General features: G+C 36.2%; 1 protein-coding gene across 9 annotated transcripts in view; it reads right to left on the bottom strand.

Moving 5' to 3' along the window:
- The window catches only part of PPFIA2 (PTPRF interacting protein alpha 2), a 287,260-nt gene that overhangs the window by 55,485 nt on the left and 214,057 nt on the right, over positions 1–17,718 (bottom strand). For all 9 annotated transcript variants that reach the window (XM_071423345.1, XM_071423347.1, XM_071423346.1 and 6 more), the window contains 3 exons: positions 10,670–10,891; positions 9,900–10,046; positions 7,973–8,107 (listed from right to left, as the gene is read on the bottom strand). In XM_071423345.1, the coding sequence (XP_071279446.1) occupies positions 7,973–8,107; positions 9,900–10,046; positions 10,670–10,891 (504 nt within the window). The remainder of the gene's footprint in view (positions 1–7,972; positions 8,108–9,899; positions 10,047–10,669; positions 10,892–17,718) is intronic.

The raw sequence follows: 17,718 nt of genomic DNA, 5'->3' as shown, positions 1-17,718 counted from the left end.
GATAAAAGAAGAACCTATAAATAAAAATTCATTAATAATAATGAAAAGTTATTACTGAGTATAGAAATGATAATCCAACCAAAGATTCATTACTATTTCTGACAAAAGCTGACCTTAATTAGGTCATTTGTGGCAAAACATGAATATTCATGTTATTGTCATATCAAACAAGCCTATGTTATTATTCAAAAACTAAAAAAGCCCTTTTAAAAAAGGGAAATGCTATATTAGTTTTGTCGCTATGGAAACAGGAATGTGCATAAGGCATACAGAGAGTGCTACTGATGACTGAGTTGTGAGCTCGCGCCTGTCAAATGCTATTTCACTCTGTCAGATTCACCCTCTCAAAAAAAGATCTGAACTCCATCTTCAGATGAGCAAACTTTAATATGCACAAGATATACTAATTTTACAGCTGTTTTTTTGTGAGACTACTTTTCATATGCTTATCTACTAATCATTTATCATATTAATTAGGAATAGGTATCAAAGTAATGCCAGATGTTCATAATAACTTAAAATTAACAATAACTTTAATTCAGTAGTATTATCAGTTACAAAAGTTCATACAGAAAGCAATCCTGTGATCTAGTAATTTATAATATACACTGCAGCTTTTGATATGAAAACATCCACATAAGAAAATTCTACTTCGTATAAATACCAGAATATTGCTTAACCTTGAAGACCACTAGTATTATTTTCATAGTATATTCATAAAACTCATATTCTTGCAAAATTTAAGGGTAAGTCTTTGTAATTAAACTCATTTAGAAGTGCAGTTCTTGTTTCTGATCATGAAGCAGGCATATTGTGATGTACTTGAATTTATTTATTAGCTGGAAATATTTTTTCTCTTTATTACAATTTGGACCAGCAACAATACCTCTATGGTCTTCTTCAACTTATCTCTCCATTTTGCTTATTAGTTGGTTTCAGCACACCAGTGCTAATGCACTTCTTCCTCTCCCAATTGGGTAGTTAGAGAGATAGAGAGATAGGGTTGAAAAAGTTAAGTCTCTGTGACTGTAGAACAGATGTCTTTCTACAGAGCAACCAAGTTTTATCCTGCTCTGTAGAGAATAGAATTTTCCCCTTTTTGAGAGCTGGCTGCAGCATTGGTTCAAGGCCACCCCTCAATGCATTTCCAAGGGTCATGATATGACTTGAAATCACCAAAGCTCTGGGAAGACTTAAGTAATTCTACCTCTTTTGAAGCCAATTCCATAGAGGGAGATACAGAACCCACTGGGGGCACCTTCCTACAAAATGAAACTCCTTATAAGCTTCATTAGCTGACTGCAAAACTTAAAAGCAAGTTACTTAAATGCCACTGCTTCTGATGCCTTGAGAGGCCATCTAGAGCAGAGGCTAGACAGCATTAAAGGAATAAAGTAGTTATTTATTAAAAGGCCTTCAAAGGATGAACCTTGGGCAGTACAAGAGTCTGGCCAAGGCTACACCCAAGATGGACAACAGATCACGAGTTTTTAGACTTTTGTAAGTTTTCGTCCATTAGCATATTGGGGTTAATTGTCCAATTACAGCTTCAGGTTATGAAGTCCCATCCTCCCAGATTGCTCTTCTCAGTTCACTGTTGTTTATAACTTTTGGGCCTGAAGCTGCAATGGTGTTCTTGGTTCTCAGGCTGGAAAAGGATTGTTTTGTCTGACTGAACTGTGAGGAGAACATGCTAACATTTTATATGAAGTTCAGAGTTATATACTAATGCAGTACAGAGCCTGGAAAACTGAAAGCTAAAGCTTAAGGCATCACTTCAATACACTTAATTGCAGCTTAATGCAAAATATGAAGAAAACTAAAGTAAAACCACTCAGTTCAAAGGGATCTCATTCACATCCTCTGAAATGTGGTGCTAACCTGTCCTTGAAAAGAGAGAAAGAAATCTGTCTGGTTAGCTGTATAATTTACCTTTTTTTTTTCAAAATAAAATGTAAATTTTTCAGTCCAAACCATGCCATAATAACTTATCTGTCTAGCAATCTTTTCAATGCAGAAAATAATTGTGATATTAGGTCTAAAAATTTTTGGGAAAAAGATTAGGAATGAAATTATTGTCAGAATTATGTATGTTATCTGAATTCTTATATAGACAACATTCTTGAAAGAACACGATGTTCCCTTAAGAGTCTTATAGCTACCTATTATTTCATAACTTTTTCCTTCTTTAATAAATCAGCAAGATATATGCTACCTTTTCATCTCTTTGGTAGAACAGAAAAACTTGAAAATTAATTAAAATTCAAGATGCCTTAGAACCAAATCAAATGTCATTATTCTAAACACTGCAAATGTATTAGAATATTTTATGTTTCCTTTATGAACCATTTGTTCTGAAAGTGTTATTCTGTATTACTCTAAAAGGACTGAATTATTTTATAGACTAAATATTCCATAATTAGGATCAAGTGCTTGTCTGGCAGAGAGCAAGCACAGGTGCACAGAAAGTATCTACTATGGGCTCTAAAGCTGCTTAGTGATTTTAACCACTGGTTATTATGTGCCAACTGCAGGCACAGCTCCCTGCAGCAGGGATGGGAATCAAAAGGGCAGACAGAAACACATGTACATACTCCCATCTTCCCTGACTTGCAGAAACCCACCTGCAGACAAAGACCTCCAGGAACCAATGTCCCCAGCTGGAACAAACTCCCAAAATGAGGGTTTCAACACCTCCCATCACCCTTTACATTGATGAAGGCCCCCAACCAGGTCTCAAAGAGACCCCTCCAAACCAAAAATCCCCTGTAGCAAGTCAGCTGTTAGCTAAGGGATTTGCAAATCCTTCCCTAAGGACTTCCCCAGGCCATGAACTTAGGACTGGTATACCTGTGGCAGTTACACTTCTTTGTTGCTCATTTGTCTTAGTGAGACCCAGAGATTATAAAGAATAAGTTCTTTGAGAGACTTGGCAGCCCATAAAATACTCAATGTGTCCATCTCAGCCTTGTAGTTTGAGGCACAAGGCAGAGACTGAGACACCAGTGCTTGTCATGCTTCCACAGCAGAATTTTAGGCACACATGAGACAACACAGACAACTGTGGACTCTGAGATTGCTAAAGAAAAGCTGGATTTCTTCAAACTAGTTTGGAATTAATTGAGTTAAAAACTGTAAAGTAGAGCTTACATGACTACTTGCTTGGCAGGCCTTACCCTACATTCTTTCTTCAATGTAAGACTTGCATGCCTGTTTGCTCCTACTCTGTACAGAAGGATTAATAAGACACATTGCAGGATATTCAGCAATGAGCATTTAGAGCATTTAGCCAGAACATTCAGTTAAAAATAGATTTCAGAAATTACACATCTTAAACTGGATTAAAAATATATGGACAAAAGCTAATAATGTCTGACCCCTAGGAGAAAGCAGCATGAGTCTTAATGTTCACTTTGCACTCTCTAGGCCATGGAATAGCCAGAAGAAGGTAGTAACAGCCAGGAAAACTCTGCATTGAGGGAATACCAAAGCAGCTTGTGTGATTTCTAGCCCTGTTAAAACTCTGCTGGTGCTCCTGCTGCTAATGCGCCCACAAAAAAGATGCTGCTTTCTCATCATCTGTTACTGATGGCACTGCACATTTTCTAGGTCTTTGTATCTTAGTTGAAAAGAAAGAAATCCAAATTCAGATGCAGAAATCACTTGTATAATATAGGTGCCATATTCTTTTTTTTTTATGCTGAGTTGCAGGAACAAATCTAAACTTTTCTAATGGTACAATCAATTTTCAATTTTGAGACCCTGACCTTCTTAACACCTGCACTCTCCAGTTTTTCTACTGGCATCCTATGCTTTAGTCTATTCTTGGAATAAGGGCATTATTCACAAAGAAAGAATGCATTATTGAACTGAGCTATGAAATTGAAGGTGAAAATAGGTGATCAGGGTGACAGAGTCGCAACAGCTCACAAAGTTATCCACTACTTGCTCGCATCTAACCTGTTACCAATGTGAGAAAATGAATCAGCTCAGGTGTCTCCTTTTTCTAAACCCCAACCTTTCAGTCACTAGATAGTCACACCTTCTTTCCCCCTCCTTTGTTTTCCCACTACCTTCTGTACCTCCTAAGTTTAGTAAGCAACTCCTTCAATTTAGCTTTGTCAAAGTCGCTTCTTTCATTTCCTCCTCCAATCAGGGAGGAAATGAAGTCTCCCAAGAAGAGGGAAGCAAAGTAAGAGGGGTGTTTTGAGAAGACAGAACATGTTGTAAATGTGAAAATTTCTTTGGCTTCCCTCCCCTTCAAAGATTTTTTTTTTTTGCCTATAAGAGGATCTATCAACTTTCCTCTCCTGTTAACACATCATATTTTCTCTCTCTTGTTCTCAGAGAGGTTTCTGTATTAACTATATCCAGTCCTTGCAGGGGAACTTTTTTCCCCCTCTTTCCACAATTTTCATGGCAGACATACTCCTTTTACTTGTTTTGCAATTTCTTCCCTGCTTAAAGCAAACCACATCCCCACACTGACACAAAACAAGCATTATGTCCCACTTGCCTCCAACTCTCAAGTCATTTTTTATCACCTTTAAAATTAACTGAAGGTGTTACTATGCTAAATGTGGTTTATTATGATATGGTTTCCTCTTCTCCATCTCAGTGCTTCTCTAGTGCAGCTCAAAAGCGTGGCTGGTATTTCTGGTGACCTGCATACAGGAATGATGGTGTAAAATGCTGACTGCTGTCTTGTGATCAGAGAAGTGACTTGGTACCTCTGCTGCACAAGCACCCAGGAGGTGAAGGACTGCTAGTGGGAGTGAGTGAATGGAAGTAGGTGGATGCTGGCTGGCCCTAATAGACCTCTTCCTTGAACACATGCAAGGAGAAACTGGTGTTTGACAGACTAACCATCTGAAGATTCTGGATGCTCCAATGTCTGTCCCTTCTGAGGAAAATAAACATTTGTGGGATAAAGAAAGGTTAATACAGGAGGGAGGCTCTTTCTACTAGGAACTGCCTCTTCTCCAGAGCAGGCAAACAGACCAATACTGTGAGAGTGAGTAGAAGGTGGCTCAATGAGTCATGGGAATCTAAATCTTGGGATACATGCTGAGAGCTGTGCTACTTGTCATGACCAGACAGGTACCAGTGTGATGGCCAGGCGGGACAGCACAGGATATGGGATCATGCTGTTCCAGGTTAGTCTGCCAGAGGCTGACTAACCCTCCAGTTGTCACCCAATGGGCTGAACACAGTGAAAACAAAGCCAAAGAAAAGTTCAAATGACTCAGGTAAATTTATGGGTACTTATCCAAGTTCACAGTATAGTCCAAATTTTTGGAAGTTCACTCCTTACGAACTAGTTTGGGCATGGAAAAGTAGCAGAAAGACATATCACTAGCTTATATACATAAAAAAAAGGAAAACCAACTAATTTTAAAAACTGACATGATAGAAGGATGGCAATTTATATCCTTCATTTGCAGAATCCCAACCCGGATTTATTATGACCAAGAATATTAAAAAAATTGAATGCAGAACTGCAACATGCAACTTTTAAATCTATGGGGGTTGGGGTGGAGGTGGGGAATAATCACAGACAAATCCAGAACATATTTTTTCTGGTTCATCTCCACATGTAAGTAATTGGTCTTATATTTTACCCACAGCGTAGCAGATAACCTACATTACTTTACTTCAAAATACATATAAAGCATGTTTGGTTCAACTCACCTCTTCCATATGATTGTAACCCCATTAATCTCAGAGAAGCCACTTTCATTGAGATAGTACTAAAGGAAGGAGAATCAGTTTTGACTTTTTTTTTTTTTTAGTGCAGAAACAGTAGCTGATTTGGTGGCTCCTCTTTTACTTGGTATACATAGACACTGCAGTGATCACGCAGCTCAGGCAGACAGGCTTCAGGGATTCTGCAGTCAGATAATTTGAGTGCTACAGACAGCAGGTATGTTGTCACAAAGTCCAACCAAGGCAAAATTAATTAAGCATTATTCAGCCCCTCAGGCAGGACTCACAGTTGTCAGTGAATAGCTGACAATAGGTAAGAGCACACCAGCTAGCTAACTTAAAACTACTTAAGTAAGCTGCAGTGATTACAGCATCCTTGGTTCAGAGCCTCATTTATGGGATCCATGAAAAGTAATGTACTTTAAACTTCAGAGCTCTCAAAGCAGCACTTTAATAAGCTCTGCAGTTTGCAAAGAAATTGTACACAAGACACATAGGCCAGAGGCTTATTTAGCCTATTGGCCAAATTATTACATTCTTCTTCATGTAATATATTCCAAGGCAGCACAATTTTAAGTGAAATACATATCTTCAGTTTTTTATGTAATCACTGAGAAATGAGCAGAACCAGCATTACAACCTATTTCTCAGAGTTTCTTGCTTGGCAAAAACTTTGATCAAGTACATCAAAGTGAAATGGGGTGGAGCATCAGCTCTGTTGACAGCTCTCTAACCACATCCCATGAAATAATGTAAGAAGACAAACGGAGATGTATACTGCAGCTTTATGGTCACAATAACAACAGTATCTCATGGAAGTCCCTGAGTGTTCTGCATGGTTGAAATGGGATTTCTTCTTACAATTTTTGTCATTAATATATGTTCAAGGAAAAATGCAGTTGCAAGAAAAGACATGCTTGAGACTGCCAAATACTTACTGGTGGCTAATTGCTGGAGAACTTATTCAGGAAAAATCCTCTTAAAATAGAAAACAGTATTTTTAAGCTACTGAGGGCATTACAATATATGATTATTTGCTGAATCAGAAACAATTGGAAGAAAAAAAGTTAAAATGCCAAGGGATTGCTCTTCTGTGCACCTGAGTTTTTATTAGAATCCAATGAAATTTATTTGGTATTTAATGTAGTTCTTTTTGCTGATTCTTCTTGCCTTCCTCCCCCCACCACCTCCCCCAATTTTCAGTCTTTGTTTCAGATTGACACCCATTCATACAAACCTAAAATGACAGCACAAACCCTTGATTACTGAGAGCCTTCCTTTCTTTGTTTCTTCTGCTTAACTAAATTACTTAAAAATCAGATTTTATTAATGAGCTGCTCAGCATTTCAATAAGCAACTAAATATGGAAAACATAGGACCTGCAAAAAGTCCGTCAAATTTAAAAAGAGCTCAGCACATAAATAGAAGCATTCCTTGGCAATAGAGAAAGGAAAGCTTAGATAAATCAGAATTATATATAATACAGTGTCTTAAATGCATTTTTCTTCGTCTGATTTCAAGAGACGTAGCATAAACCACATTATATGTCTTTATGAAGCTGATAATACTTGAGCTATATTATTAACTACATGCACACCTGAAAGTAATAGAGGCCAAACATAAAAAGCATTACTGAAAATTTATCTTTATCTTCTTTTTTCTCTGTAACATAGCAGCCATATAACAAATTTATAGTAAAAAAAATTAAAATCACTCAGTTTCACATTTTTCTTTGAAGATATATGATACAAAGAATCATTCAAAGCAAACCTTGTAAGCATGTACTACAAGTTGCCTTCATTTGTATTGCCCAACTGATCCCACCTGCCACCAGGATTTGAATTTATTGCACTTATTGCAATAAAACTAGGTGTTGTTTATATACATAGTATATGAAAACATCCAAAAGAACTAAGTACCTGTAGGAAAGGGACTTCCCTCACTGCCTACCCTTAAATTAGAAACTTCTACACAGTAAAATGAGTCCTCCTAGAGTAAGTAATTCTCAATTGTATTGGAAATACATGACTCCCTTGTAAGCATAGCCTAGGCTAACTTACAAATAACTACTTTTCCTGTCATCAAAATAATAATAAGAATTACAAACACGGCATTGAAACCATTCCCATTCACATACTTATCAAGAAACATTTTCCTTGTTTCAAACTGGCTCGATATTACCTTTGTTTTGTCCTTAAGGTTAGGAATCAGGCTGAAAATCAGTGTTAAACAACGGGACTTCTGAAGTAAGCCTATTTCTCAGTACCTTAGTCAAAGCTGCAATTCTCTGAGCCAGTTCAGCCTCCACTTCAGGTAAGGTTTCAGCTTTCCTCATCGTCTGCTGCAGCTTCTGCTCAGCCAGTTCGAGACGCTCTTGCAGCTGCCTGTTTTTGTCTTCCAACTGAAAGCCAAAGATAGATAAACAAGTATAAAAAATAAAAATCAGTATTAGGGATTTCCCTTCCCTTTCTAAAGTATCAGTGAGATGATTGCAAAACTCACTAAGAGGCAAGACAACTCTTAGTGTGGGAGTGGTTACTGGAGAGGTATTAACTCAAGCATGGAACAATGTAGGTTGCCAGTCTTACTACTGATGTGAGGCTCAAGGATCTCACAAAGGTGAATAAAAGGACTTGTAAGATGGCACTAATTAAGATGAAAAAGCTCCACTGATGGATGTGGTATTTATCTGAGCAAAATAATAGTACTGGCACCAGTAAAATGAGAATTTTCTAAATGGAAATACAGTCCATCTTACAGAAAAAATTTACATATGAGCTAAAATGGAAAAGAAGTACAATTCTGAAAGGATAGAATTCCCTGAACATAATTTTCTGAATGAATGGCAATCACATATTATGAAAAGTTAAAACTGACATTTCATTCATTACAATTAAATCTCATTTTACAGGGGTGAAATTGAGTGAGCTGTGATAATTATTAGAGAGAAATAGAAGGACTTTTTATAACTGCAGCATCTTCTGGCCTACTGAGATGCAGCACACAATCAAGATTTTTTAATGGTTGCTGCTTTCTTGTTCAATCCAGGTAATACAAGACAAAATTAAAAAGGAGTGTGATTGTGGATTCTTTTCTAATCCTTCAAAAAGCATGGAAAGCCAGGCTTTTCTCATCTCAATGCTGCAAATCAACTTTAAGTCTGACCATATATAGTCTAAGCCTAGTTGCTTTGATTCCTGCTTTGAGTAGGCAGAACTCTGCAGCACAGCATGACTTTGGCAACAATAAGAACTCAGATACAAGTACCTTACTTTTTCCATCGTTGGGTGGTTTTTTCCCTGACAATTGAAGATACCTCTTAAAATAGTCTAAGGAAGCTGGCAAAAGCTGGAGAGTTCTGATGGTTTAGTTTCCCTGAAGAAGTATCAAATACATATATACACACACAGATACAGGGAGATGTGTGCTTGTGTGTGCAAATATATCTGCATACAATTATAGAAGCAGAGATTATCACATGACACAGGCTAATTTCCCATATAGCACTTTGAATTGTTTAAAGACATGCTAGGAAAAAAAAAAGTCTGATACTGAGGCTGGGTTTGAATGATACAGTATGATTTATATTCACTTCATGTTTGCTTTCAGTTTATATCATATTCTTCAAATTACAAATCAGTGTTCTATGCTCAGTTTACATTCCAGATTTGGAATCACCATGGAAACAAAGTACCATGAGAGAAAGCTGCACAGTCATGTTATAAGCTTTCTTAAAACATATTCACAGTTAATTTAGCTTTTTAAAATGGTATTTGCACTCTACTCATCTGTAAAATCATTAGAATATACTGTATGCAAATTCTGATCTTTTCTGCAGAAAGGAATTTTTTCAGCTCAAGCTATTTTTTAGAAAATAAAATTCCAAAATTGTCACATAAGAAGCAAAGATATTCCACTACCTAGGGAATAAGAGTGTGTGCACTTATGCAAGACTATCAGAAAACACAGTTATTTTCCAACATTGAAAGTATACCCTGATACATTGAAATTATTGTTCACAGCTGTAGCTGCTGATCCGAAATTTAGAGATGCTGAACAATTTAGGATTTTTTAGATTAACTGATCTGTTGATTAAAACCGAACAGATTAACCTAACAGAAACCTCTTATAGGAAATTGCCATCAGTTTTCATTGTGCATGAAGAAAAGAAGTGGCTGATGCAGGTGCAGCACCTGGCGCAGGATGGCTTCCTTGTTGGCCAGCTCGTTTTCCAGCTTGTCGTTCATGTCGTGTATGGAGGTGGATTCTCTCTGAGCACTGAGGTAGCGCTTCTCCAGCGTAGTTATTCTTTCTTCCATATCCTCCTTTTGTGCCATTGCCTAATGTGACAGAAAAACCCCCATCAGGAACCATGCAATTAAAATGCTACATAATTTTATACTAGTTTAATTTTCATGCTAGTAGTAGACAGGATTATATTATTATCAGTAGTATATCTTCAGTTGTAAAGAGAATTCTTTGGGATTTCTTGTAGCTATGATACAATCACAGGGTCAGCTAGGTTGGAAAAGACCTTTGAGATCATCAGGTCCAACCTATGACACAACTCCACCTTGTCAATTAAACCATGGCACTGATACTGTACCCAGTCTTTTGTTGAAAGCCAGTGGAACAGGAAGATAACTAATGAATACTAAAATAGATTCTAGACGCCAACCATCCACACATAGTGAGAATATCTGCCTAAGAGATGACATACTGAGAAACATCACAATTTAAGAGGAGGAAAGGGATGGAAATTTAAATTTTACTTTCATTTATTGAGAGAAAGGAATAAATTTCTAGTACTATTTCTCAACTTAAATTTTCTGTCTCCTATGTTTAAGGGCTTTCATCAGTGCTCAACTTTTGCTGCTCATATACACTGGCCTCTATCAGTTTGCAGTGGATATCAAAGGAACAACAATCAGGAAATATGAGGTGAACATGCCAAATTCCTTACCTCTCTAATGTCTCTCTGATATTTACTGTTCATTTCCTCTGTTTTAATGAGCTCCTTTCTTGTAGTCTCTGCTTCCTGCTCTACCTCTCCCACCCGAGAAGACAGTGCAGCCAAACGCTCCTTCATCTGTGCCATTTCATAGTTTTGCTTTTCCAACAGCTCCTGAAGCTCAACAACTTGACTGGCTTCATCATTGGAGTCTATGGAGCCATTGGATAGGCGCTGTTAATGGAGAAGCGACATTGATTAATTGTCTTTTAATGTGGACTCTAGCTAAAGAATTTCTAAAGAAAAAACTATTTTAGGAATTACAAAAGTAACTAGGAAGGAAAAAACCATTTTCACAGTAGATAAGATAGGTATAGTTGTGAAAAAATAGCAGAGCATGAATTCCCATATCATTGGATTCCAGAATGTAGCATCACAGAGAGATGCAAACACTTGCATTAAGAGCAGAATACTGCACATAAAAAAGTTTAGTTTCGCATTATGACTATTTGAGTACAGATTACAACAATACTTCTAAAAATCATCAAATTTCTTTCATTGGTTCTTAACTAAACTTACATAGCACTTTAACCTAAATAAAGTTTATATCATTTGCAAAATATACTATGCTGCAGACAGGAAACAACATTAATTAATCACAAACTCAGTGTACAAGAAAATGCTTTCAGTCTGGACAACACACTGGTGAGATTTACATTAGAAACAAGTTCTGCTGAAGTAATTTATGTGCTGCTAAAAGCCTTGGTGTGAATATAGTTATGAAGAAAAAAAACAAAAACAAATCCAAAATTCTGTAACACATGCTGCATTTGAGATATGATCTCAGCAATATGATTTATATTGCAAATGAATGATTTCAGGATAGAAGTGCATTCACCAGCAGGACATGCTGGTATTGCCTCATTACCAGATATTCAAATTAACCTTTTCCAGCATAGGCTAAGCCTATGGTTTCATACAAATTTAATACTCATGTGAAACAAAACAGGCATAAACAACAAGAAAAAAATCATAAATATTTTATTTGACCTACAACACAAAAAAATAAAACCAAAGTGCCTAACCTGTCATTAACTTTCTTGATTATGTAATTTTATCAGCAAAATTTATATTATGAAGCACAGGAGCAAAGTATTTTGTTGTAACTATAATTTTAAACATCATACAGAAATATTGGTCCTAAAAGCTGCTTATTGTTCTTCAGGTGATAATGTGTATAGCAATGTAAATATGAAAAATTCCTAGCAGAGTCTGAGGGGAAACCAGCTTTTGTTAGCACTTTGTATTATTATTGTCTAAATATATCTATATAGAAATCCTCTAGCACATTCTAAGAACATTATTTAATGGCCTTAACTGAATTCTTTTCTCAATCAGACATAAAATGAACCCAGATCAAGATTACCTGCTCTACTGTTTATCAAGTAACTCAGTTACAAAGTTGTATTCTTTATACCACCTAATTATATTTTAGCTATTTTATGTTAGTGCTGAAACATTGTTGATCTACTTTCAGGACACCATGGTAAAATGACCATCGCATATAAAAAACTTATTTACACTTAGTTTGGTATTTTTAAAGTGTTTTATTATTCTGCTTGAATCAAAATGCAATTGCACTGTGATTCAAGCAGAATAGCATATGTAGCAGAAACAAATGAAATAGTACTCAAATACTCAAACAAGGATAAGACAGCTAAACCATCATACTCTGAAAATTTTGAAAATTCAAGATAAAGATTTATCTATGACAATTATAATCTCTTTTACAGTTACAATCTTGTACAGCAATTTTAGCAGTTTTCACAGGTTAGCAAATTTTATCTCATATGGAATTTGCCCAGCAGCTCTCTGAAAAGCAGTCCAGGAATGCTACAAAGTTATAATAAGCCAAATAGCAAATCTCAGATGCAATAAATGGCATGTGTTCATGTACCTTATGTGACACAAACCGTGGTAATTATGAAATGGCAACCCGTGGTACCTGGGAGTACATTCACTGCAAGAGAAGTATTCTCTTCTCATTAATTAAAAGCTCATTAAGCTTTTTTCTTTAAGATATGAATAACTAAACCTCATATAAATTAAATCTGAAGAACAAATTTTTTCTACTAATTTACTTAATATCTGAGATTACTGGAAAGACAAGTGATATTGCAGTTACAATTTGTCTCTCACCACTAAACCAATGCTGTGATCGACAATTATGTATGCAGGTACTTTGATATATGCACATTAACTTCCCTCTTAGTTCTTTGAGGAACTCTTTTCACAAACTGTTTTAATTCTAATAATTGTTCAGCCTTGCTTTAAATTTTTCTTGTATTCATATATAGAGCTGGTTGGCATTTAAAATTTCCAACTTACTAAAAACATCAACATTTTAGTTTTCCTTAGTAAGATCAGGATTTTAAAAAAGCTTTCTGTAAAGACATAAATAAAATTTTTAAAACTCAGTTTAAAATCTGGTATATTTTGAATTTTGAAGCATACTTTGGAAGTTTACCAAGGGATTTTAACTGACATTTTGTCACTTTAATGCCTTGTTATTATTTTATGATATATCCATTACATAGGTACATCACAAACAGCAATCACTTTAAAAGATGACAGGTAGAAAGTTATTAAGTATTAATTCAAGAAATAACTGATATAACATTCCTCAGTTTTTTAAGGAGGGCTTTTATCAACAATAATAATAATAATTCCCCTTCTCTCCCCCATGAAAATAGCTTGAACAAGAATATGAAAATATACTGTGTCAGTAGAAGCAAATGGCATTCTACAGATGGTGATTCCAATTCACTTTCTGAATTAGTGAAAGGAGCAGGAACCTCTGCTTCTCCAGAGAAATTTTCTATGGAATAAGCTGGAAGGACAGAACTGCAGCATCTTCTCTATTATCAGTTTTATGAATAATGTCCATGTTTGATTCTTTATCTTGTTTGTTGTCTTGCTGAATTTTTTAAATCTAGTTGAATTTTTTTTGTTTGCTGGTATTTAAGGAGTTTCTTGTTGCTGATGCTGTCCATCAATTGCAACACCTTGCAATTAATAAATAAATTTCAATGTTGTTGCTGTATATTAATTACAATCCTTTGTAAATAAACTACTAGTTGAATGTTTGAAACAATGAAATCAAATTGATCTCTGCTAATTATTACCTGAAGCACTACAGGAAAACTTTTCAGAAAAGTATACTCAAAAAATTTCAAAATAGACATTCTTAACTATCATAACCCTATGCTACCCCAAATGGCCAAAAATGAAAGAAATAACGTCAAATTAGTTGGGGTGGTGAAAAAGAAAGTACTGGAAGTAATCTGAAATGATTAGGAAATCTTTAAAGAAGGAATGATAAAGAAAATTTTTAACTGGTCAAAACATTCTAGCAGAGAAAATAAAAAATGTACATGGTCCCTAGATCTGTCATAGAAGTTAATCATCCAGATGAAGTCTTCAACAAATTTTAGGATGCTGTCTATCAAAAGTGGTCATGAAAAAACTACACATGGACACACTCCTTAAGTTCAATTAGTTCTCAGGAAAGAATCTAAGACCAATGGCTACTTTTCCTCGAAAAAAAGAAATGTGGCAAGCAGCTCACATGCTTCAATGCTTTGAGGGTTTTTTGCTAACTGGTTTACCCAACATAAATAGTCCATCTGTTTCTATCACGTTTACTTATTGAGACTTCAATGCTGCAGAAGTGGCATCATCATGAAATTCGCCCCTCATCTTTGCTGCCTTCTACAGATGTGGCAGGTGCACACAGCTGCAGAGTGTGCTCACCTGCTGCACACACTGTGAGGCCTCTGGCCTCTGCTCCAGCCCCTTTCCACAGCTTCTCAGCCACATGAGAAATCTGGATGGCATCGGACTGAAAGGCTCAAGAGAAGCGTAAAACATCTTCTCCTGCGCTAGGTAAGAGCAAACAAAGGTTTATGAGCACTGACATCTCTACCCAGCAATGCAGCACTTGCATCCCTCCTCTCATGGGAAGAATGTGGACTTGCAACAGCAAGAGGATGCCTGTTGTGGGTTTTTCTAAGCTAGGATTTTTTTTTTTTTTTTCTGTTACATCAGCATATCACCACAGTAGATAAATAACTGATATTGCATAAATAACATGGTTGTTACCATGGGTTTTAAATATACTCTTCCTCCATACAGAAATCCTTTACACTCACTCAAATACAGTCAAACAAGTTAGGAGGAGAAACAAAAAGGATGGAATAATCATCAAGTAAGTCTGATAACAATGATGGTACTAACTATAACAGGTGACACACTGCATAGACAGGGATGAGGGGATAATAGGAATTAAACAAGAAATATCTGGGGGAGAAGTAAAATTTTAATTTCTTAAGGTCTGTGGAAATGGAGGAGGAAAGTAAATGTTCCCTAGCACTGAAAAGAATGAAAAGGAAAATAACATTGCTGGAACATGGTTTTCTTTCTTTCAAGATCCAAAAAGCACAGCAGTAAGACAATCTGCTGCTCACATAGGAGTGTCAGCAGGGAGAAGGACAGCAAATTGGAGCATTACAAATAACCATAAATCCCCCCCTTGCTGCTGCTCTCTACATGAGATAATAAAAGGGAAAGCAGCTGCAGACTAGGCTACTAGAAAAAAAAACAAGAAAAAAAGGAACAAAGTGTAAAAGAGACACCATGATAAATTGGAAATTAAGGCTAATCTGTAATACTGTAGTCTTTGTTAATCTAACTCATACTGCCCTTTCAATTAAACAGTAGCAAAATAACACTGGAGGCAAACTAACTGGAGTTACACATAAGGTAAAATAATAAAAAAACCCCCAAAAGACCAGTAGGGACACCAGTTTACAGAAGTTTGCAAAAGAAATGGTAAAATTGTCCCAGGTTATACAGCAAAGTTCTTTTCCATTTTATTCTGTAGAAAGAACTTATGTTCAATTAAATATGTGCTGAAATGTACATGAAAACCTAATTTTTTAAAAGGAAATCCCAAGAACAGTAAAAAAGCACCTCCAGGTGATATTTCCTCTCCAGCTGTAAAACATCTAACACAAAATATTTGGTCTAAATACTATCCACCAGTAATTAATCCCATATTTTGTCATAGACTTTAACCTCAGAGAGTGCTGAGAAGGAAACCAGTAAGATCTCATGAGGTTATCTCTGAACAACCTGCAGCAGGGACAAGACTCGTTAACCTGACAGAACTCCTCATTTGTGCCTCTTAGTTTTGGTTGTACAAGCACAGCTGATTCACAGGATGTCCATATGCACAAGAGTTTCCATGTCAGAGAACTAAATTAAATTCTGTCTCACCATAAGGTACCTTTGAATAATGGAAAGAAATCTAAAAACTCAGAATTCTGGTCTTTTAGAAGTCCTAGAAGAAACAAGTATTTTCATAGTGTAAGCATTGGGTTGTGTTGGGGTTTGTGTGTATGTGTATTCTCCCTTTTTATTTGTGGTTTTGTTTATTTAAACCATAAATTATTGTGTCTTATGTCTACTCTTTATTAGGACACTCTCTAAATGGTGAATAACAATAACTGACACTTTTTTAAAGGAGTATTGGCAAGTTGATTGCACCATAAATCCCTATTGCACCATGGTCCTCACATGGAAATCTGGAAAATTTTGTCCCAAATCCCAGGAGAAAAAAGATTTTTTTTTTTTTATTTTTAGCTTTGTAATGATGGAGATGCTCCTTTCAGCTTAGAAAATCTGGTAATGAAGGCCACATCATCAGAAATAGTTTACTTCACAAGTCAAATAAACTTCTCTGAATTCTATAGTATGGGAATATAAAACAGTAAGTAAAATAACCACCAAGTTAAATTATACAGGTCATTTACTTTTATGAAAGCAAGAGTAAAAATCAATGCTGCAAACAGTAAGACTTACTGATGCTGTTTGAGAGGTAAGAATAAATAAGTTAGCAGAGGATGCTTTTGACTATAGTGTAGAGTTCTTCCACCCCATTCCATTCAAATGCCCCATGCAAAACATTCAAAAGAAACTGATACTAACAGAGACACCTTGCTATGCCATAGACCAAACCCAAAGCACAGCTAAACAAGCAAAACCAGCATGATCATCATCCATGTAAGCAGCACACAAACCAGAGTATTGGAAAGCTATGCCAAAACCAGTAGCATTAAACCTAAGCTGTCACAGTCATTTCTAAGTGGTTGATGGCCTCTGTATTTGAATATTATTCTACTTCTCTAGGTTGTCTCACACATTTTGGTCTGTGTCAGGCAGTAATCTGATCATTAGAGGTCTCCTCTTCAATTACTCTGAATTGTCTCCAACCTCTAATTAGCTATCAATTACAATATTCTCTCCACTGAAATTTTTCTTCCCTACCCCACTACTGATGCAAAAATAGCTACCTTCTCTAGCACTTTTGTCTCTAAACATCCTCACTTTAGTGATCTTTCTACTTAGCCATCAAAAGACTCCTAGTTTGTTACTAATTTAAAGATCTAGAATGTCTGTTTCCTGATCAGCTTTCAGTTCTTATTCATCTTTCTGATGCCTGTGATCATCTGTCCCAGTTTAGTCCTTTTGCAAAATGAGGGATGGGAGGGTGTTCACTTGATGGGTGGGCATTTTTTTTTCTTGTTGCTGGTCCCTTCCAAAATGCCTGCCTGTTTCTCTTTTACACCATTAGAAGACTTTCTCAGCTCTCAAAGACAGAAATCAGTTACTGCTCCTTTATTTTGAGGGCTATCTAGCTGTTCCAACCAAACTACACACACAAAATCAATTCTCATTTGCTTTGACTAGCACCTTTTTCTTAGTAGCCTCCCCATTCTACCATTAGAAATTATCTCCTGGCAACTCCTTGCAGTAAATCAGCCAGCAAAGGTCAGTCAGCCTTGCTGACATCAATGCTGTCAGCTATCACAGTACTTGAAATGTGAAATTGCCTCTTTAAGGCTGTGTTTTAACAGGCTTAACATGCAGTAGCATATAGGGGTTTCTAGTAGGTAAAAAGGAAAGGAAACTTGTATGAATGAAAGGCACACTAATTTATA

Source organism: Agelaius tricolor, unplaced genomic scaffold (assembly GCF_023055355.1).
Source record: "Agelaius tricolor isolate 1412-34295 unplaced genomic scaffold, bAgeTri1.0.p SCAF_3, whole genome shotgun sequence".
Lineage (NCBI taxonomy): Eukaryota > Metazoa > Chordata > Aves > Passeriformes > Icteridae > Agelaius > Agelaius tricolor.
This window is presented reverse-complemented; position numbering and strand designations above follow the sequence as displayed.